Source organism: Thecamonas trahens (genome assembly GCF_000142905.1).
Source record: "Thecamonas trahens ATCC 50062 unplaced genomic scaffold supercont1.62, whole genome shotgun sequence".
In the NCBI taxonomy this organism is placed as follows: Eukaryota; order Apusomonadida; family Apusomonadidae; genus Thecamonas; species Thecamonas trahens.
In genome coordinates, this window is record NW_013657618.1 from 21,490 (window position 1) to 26,912 (window position 5,423).

At 59.3% G+C, this 5,423-nt stretch overlaps 2 protein-coding genes and 2 non-coding genes across 4 annotated transcripts; 2 read left to right on the plus strand and 2 right to left on the minus strand.

Moving 5' to 3' along the window:
- Window positions 1-948: 948 nt before the first annotated feature.
- AMSG_10605 (uncharacterized protein) lies at window positions 949-3,094 on the plus strand. Its single transcript, XM_013897871.1, has one exon. It carries the CDS (start codon window positions 1,634-1,636, stop codon window positions 3,074-3,076), a length of 1,443 nt encoding a protein of 480 aa, XP_013753325.1. The 5' UTR covers window positions 949-1,633; the 3' UTR covers window positions 3,077-3,094.
- Window positions 3,095-3,133: 39 nt separating this feature from the next.
- On the minus strand, window positions 3,134-4,346 carry AMSG_10606 (Ras-like C3 botulinum toxin substrate 1). The gene is made up of 2 exons (XM_013897872.1): window positions 4,089-4,346; window positions 3,134-3,675 (listed from the first exon to the last, which is right to left on the minus strand). Exons 1-2 carry the CDS (start codon window positions 4,181-4,183, stop codon window positions 3,192-3,194), a joined length of 579 nt encoding a protein of 192 aa, XP_013753326.1. The 5' UTR covers window positions 4,184-4,346; the 3' UTR covers window positions 3,134-3,191.
- Window positions 4,347-4,727: 381 nt separating this feature from the next.
- AMSG_20073 lies at window positions 4,728-4,809 on the plus strand. Its single transcript has one exon. It is a non-coding gene; the product is annotated as a tRNA-Leu (tRNA).
- A 297-nt stretch (window positions 4,810-5,106) lies between these two features.
- Window positions 5,107-5,189, minus strand: AMSG_20074. The gene has a single exon. It is a non-coding gene; the product is annotated as a tRNA-Ser (tRNA).
- Window positions 5,190-5,423: the final 234 nt, after the last annotated feature.

Here is a 5,423-nt window from a genome sequence, read left to right on the forward strand (position 1 = left end):
ATGGGTCGGTGGGGGGTGGCAGGCAGCGGGTATTGGCAAAGTGGTTGCGGCACAGTTGCTCCTTGCACATTGGCGTGAGAGTGTTCGGTGGGGATTTGGGGGGCGTTTGGCAGGGGGAGAATTTTGTCGCTTGGGTGTCAGAGGTGGGGCATGGGGAAGGGGGGAGGGGGGTGATAGGGGTGAGAGAGAGGGAGGTAAAGTAGGCTAACGGTTTGGATGGGGTGAAGAGGGAATGACGAGGGGATGACGAGGGGATGAGGGGGTGGGGGGGGGAGGAGGAGGGAGGAGTGGAGGGGGAGGAGGTCAGGATGAGTGTAGTTTTTAGATTTGTCTTCTGCCGGAATCGTGCACGTCTCGAGCGTCCTCAACAGCGGCGTCAAGTGCAGCCTCGCCAGAAATGGACGAGCCAAGGACGGCAAGGGCGAGGGCATGGCCGCGGCGGACAGTGTGGACAAGGAGTACAGTGGATGGAAGGGATGTGGGGACAGCAGAGTTGAAACGGACTTTGTTGATCAACGATTCTGTCGGGCGGCAAAGAGAGGGTGCCGACCTTGTGATGCCGCTCGAACACAATCGACCACGACGAGATGATGCGCTTCAGTGCTAAGTACGCCGCACTAAAGGGATACTAGACATTGTGACTTGCCATGGCCAGCGATGAGCCATCGAGCCAGCAACGGCCTTCAAAGGCCGACAACGATTATCTGTTGTTCAAATAATCGAAGCAACGATTATCTGTTGTTCAAATAATCGAAACAACGATTACCTGTTGTTAAAATAATCGAAACAACGATTACCTGTTGTTCAAATAATCGAAACAAAGATTACCTGTTGTTCAAATAATCTAAACTACGATTATCTGTTGTTCAAATAATCGATGCCACTCGCTGGACATTCCCCGTCCAGCATTGTCCCTCGTCATTGCTTGATAAGACCGAGGTTGGCAATACGTGTCTGCGGCGGCAGTGGCATTTGAGCAAAGACGGCGAGCGAGTCGGAGAGCACGAAGACGTAGAAGGAGGACAGAGGCGAGTCAAGGTGGTAGAGGCAAGCAAGTGTGTAGCAGGCGGTGGGGACATTGTCTACTGAGAGGCGATATCATGGCGGAAGAGAATGAGTATGGTGTGCTCCACTTTCGTACGGGCCAAGCAACGGCATCGTCGGTGGTCATTCCCTCGGTCCCCGTCGGCGAACTGGGCAAAGTCGATCTCATTGTTCCTGATCACATCCAATCGGTCACTTCCATTCCTGAGGCCGTCATCCTCTCCTCGTCGCTCCTCTCAGAGCCATCTCTTCCATCCACAGTTCTCCTTCCATCCCTCGTCGAGTACTCGGATCTCGCTTCGGATCTCGCAACCGCCGCCTCACCTCCCGCATCGGCATCGGCATCGGCATCGGCAACGGCATCGGCATCGGCATCGGCGTCTCGGCTCCTTTCGCCCGGCCCGCTCGCCTCGCCTGACTCGCTCCTCTCTCCTGATCTGATTGCCTCGTGTGATGTGGTTGGCTGGGCAGCTCGCCGCAAGGCAGCATCGGCGTCGGCGTCGGCGTCGCCTACGTTGGTGATGGTCTCTGTAGAGGCGGATCGATCCAGGGCGAGATCGAGGGCGAAAGTCAGGGCGAGGCAATTTCGATGGAAAAGGCGCTGATGCTGGCGCGGACGCGGAGCGGAGCAGTGATGGCTCAGTCCGGCAGCGGAGGCGATGCCGAGGCCGCGACCGGCGGCATGGCCCGGACCATCCGGTGGTACCATCTGCTCCTGCTGTGCTTCTTCTGGACGTGCGGCGGGCCGTTTGGTATCGAGCCTGCGGTAGGCGCTGCCGGCCCGCTTGTCACCATGCTCGGCCTCATCTCTGTGGGCATCTTCTGGGGCCTGCCGCAAGCGCTGATCTCGGCCGAGCTGGCGGTGATGATCCCGGACAACGGCGGCAACTTCAAGTGGGTCCAGCGGGCGTTTGGCCCGGCGGCATCGGCGCTCAACGGGTACAACAACATGGTGATGGCGCTTATCTCCAACGCGCTCCTCATCCAGCTTGTTGTCCAGTACCTGCCGACGTCGGTGGAGCTCAACTTTGCGCAGGGCGCGTGGCTCATGGCCGGTTTTGTTGCCCTCTGCCTCGCCATCAACCTCTACCGGCCGACGGCTGTCGCCGAGCTCAACCTCATTATCCTCCCACTGCTCTTTGTGCCGTTTGTAGCCATCGCCGTCTACGCCTACCATACCGGCGCCGGCGAGTCGAGTGGGATCCGCAAGTCGCTGACGACGATCCCGCCCGTGAGCGAGATCAACTGGTCGGTCTTCCTCTCCACCATCCTCTGGGCCGCCGACGGCTACGACTCGTCGGGCTCGGCCGCAGGCGAGATTGTGGGCGGGAAGCGAGCCTTTCTCCTCGGCGTCATCGGCTCCATCCCGATCACCCTCGTCAACTACGCCATCCCGATCATGCTCTCGTACTCGATCGCGCCGAGCCTGGCGACGTGGAACCAGGGAGGGTTTGTCAACGTCGGCTACGCCGTCTCGCGTGGCTGCGGCGTGGTCATGGTCGTCACCTCGCTCGCCTCAGTCTTTGGCCAGCTCAACTCGGCGCTCGTGCCCAATGCTCGAGTGGTGTGGGCGACGGCGCTGGCCGATGATCCGCGGCACCGGCTCCTCCCGCGCCTGCTCTCGTACTCGTACCGCTCGCGATCAGGCGTCGTCCGCCCGCTAGTCGCCATCATGGCCACTGCCCTCGCCGCCCTCGTCGTCGCCCTCGCGCCCTTCCAGATCGTCGTCGAGTCGTACCTCTACTTTCGGCTCGTCAATCTCGGCTTTGAGTACGCGTCGCTCATCGCGCTGCGGATCAACGAGCCGGAGACGCCGCGCGAGATGCGCATTCCCGGCGGCCTCCTCGTCTGCTTTGTCTTCTGCCTCCCACTCCTTGGCGTCGCCGGTATCCTCCTCGCCACCTCGACCACCGAGGCCATGGCCGTCGGCATCGGCGCCCAGTTTGTCTTTGCCGGAGCGTACGCTGTCAGATGGCACCAAGCCCGTGCCATGCGCTCGGCTGCCGAAGCCCGCCCGCTGTTGGGCAAGTGAAGCCATCGTGTGTGCGGCGCGATGTATGTGTGATGTCTGCGCGAACAGAGAGATAGAGAGAGAGAGTGTGTGTGTGTGTGTGTACTGGGATGGAGAGGGTGTAGCGCCGAGCGGCTTAGAGAAGGGTGCACTTCTTCTTGGCCTTCTTGGGCGCGGCCGGCGAGAGAACAGCGCGGATAGCCTCGTCAAAGACGTTCTTGAGGCCCTTCTGGGTGAGGGCCGAGCACTCGAGGTACTTGACGGCCGAGATCTCCTTGGCCATCTGCAGTCCCTGCTGGTAGGTGATGGGCGAGAGCTGCTTCTCGCGGAGGCGCTCGAGCGTCTCCTTGTCCTCGCGCAGATCGACCTTGGTGCCGACAAGGATGACCGGCGCCGACGGGCAGTGGTGCGAGATCTCCGGGTACCACTTGGCGCGGACGTTCTCGAACGAAGCCGGCGAGATGAGCGAGAAGCAGATGAGGAAGACGTCCGTCTGCGGGTACGACAGCGGACGCAGGCGGTCGTAATCCTCCTGACCGGCGGTATCCCACAGGCCGAGGTTGATCGGCTTGCCATCGACCATCACGTTAGCCGAGTAGTTGTCGAACACCGTGGGGATGCTGTTGTGCGAAAAGGGGCGAGGGCGAGGAGGAGGAGGAGGAGGAGGTGAGTGGTGATCGTGATGAGGGATCGTGGTGATCGTGATGAGGGATCGTGGTGAGGGATGATGAGGGATCGTGGTGAGGGATCGTGGTGATCGTGATGAGGGATCGTGGTGAGGGATCGTGGTGATCGTGATGATGGATCGTGGTGATCGTGATGATGGATCGTGGTGACCACGACGTGATCGTGATGATGGATCGTGGTGACCACGACGACGCCTACGAGCGACCCGCGACCGACCGACGACCGACGAGCGACCGACGAGCGACCGACGAGCGACCGACGAGCGACCGACGAGCGACCGACGAACGAGCGACGAACAAGGGCAACGATCAATTAATGGAAGAAAATGGATCAATAATAAACGTACTACTCACCTGGGAAGGCATTGGTGGTGTACGAGATGAGGAGGCACGTCTTACCGACGGCTCCGTCACCGACCACAACACACTTGATAGCCTGCATTGGTACTTGAGAATGTGTATGTATGAAGAGAGAGTAGAAAAGAAATGTGAGAGCGTCGACTTTGAGTAGCAACGGTCTCGGTCAAGCTCGAGTCGGTCTGTCGGTCCGTCCGTCCGTCGGTTGAGTCGGTCGGTTGGTTGACTGACGGGTTTGGGGGGAGCGAATGGTTATGGCGGAATGGGGGGGATGAACGATTATTTGTTGTTGCTTTTGTTCATTCCGGCCACTCTCCCCATTTGGGCGGAGTTGGTCGGGAGACCCCGATTGGGCGCAGAGGCGTTTTGCATGGGGTCCGCCGTTGGGAGGACGAGGGAGGATGGCCGTGTGGCCGTAGCGGAGGGTGTGATGCTAGAGAGTGGTACTTCGAGAGTATGTCGTGTATGTACAGAGTGAGTGTGGGGCGATAGTAGGGAGATGGAGGTGAGCGGGAGGCGCGTGGGCGGTGGTAGAGCGCTGCGGGGAAAAGGTGTGCTGAGGGAGAAAAAAGCGCTTGCATCGGGTGGGTGGTAGAAAGGCGGGCGGTGTGTATGGGAGGGATAGATAAGCAAGAGTTCCCGAGTGGTCAAAGGGGCATGTTTCAAGGTCATGTGCGTTTCGCTTCGAGGGTTCGAATCCCTCCTCTTGCACGTTTGCATCCATCACAGCACTGCCGTCGCAGCCATTAGCTTCGATGTTATGGTCATCTTTTTTTGCCGCCTCCGCCACCCTCCCGCCGCCCTCCCCGCTTCCCTATTACACATACCGCCTTAAATATCCATCTGCAGTGACCCTCGTATCTCCACTACTTTTCAAATATGTCTTGCCTGTAAAGTCCCACAATCAGCCCCAAACAACAAAGGTCATCGCGAGGCCCGCCGCTCTCTGCGAGGCTCACCATCGATGCAAAAAAGAAGCACATCGCGCCCAAGGGCACAACGCTGAATCGACGGCAACAGGACTCGAACCTGCACGCCCTCTCGGGCAAACGCTTAGCAAGCGATCGCGGCTACCATTTCGCCATGCCGTCTTGATTGCTGAGTGTACACTGCAACCTGCTGCTTCTTCAACCGCACACACCACATCATCAGCCCACGCACACACGACACGATATCACGCACACACAGCCATGCACACACAGGTACACACACACAGCCATAACCATACACACACACACACATATATACGTGTACACACTTCAGTTCATAATGATCACGCCTCAGCCAACAAAACTCCACAGAACCTCCAGCTCCCCCCCCCCCCC

Excerpts from the sequence above, each read along its gene's own strand:
- AMSG_10606 (XM_013897872.1), bottom strand. The coding sequence starts at position 4,183 with ATGCAGGCTATCAAGTGTGTTGTGGTCGGTGACGGAGCCGTCGGTAAG. Across the intron at positions 3,676-4,088 it reads AATGCCTTCCCAGGTGAGTA|CATCCCCACGGTGTTCGACA; the intron begins GTACGTTTATTA and ends TTCGCACAACAG.
- AMSG_10605 (XM_013897871.1), top strand. The coding sequence starts at position 1,634 with ATGGAAAAGGCGCTGATGCTGGCGCGGACGCGGAGCGGAGCAGTGATG.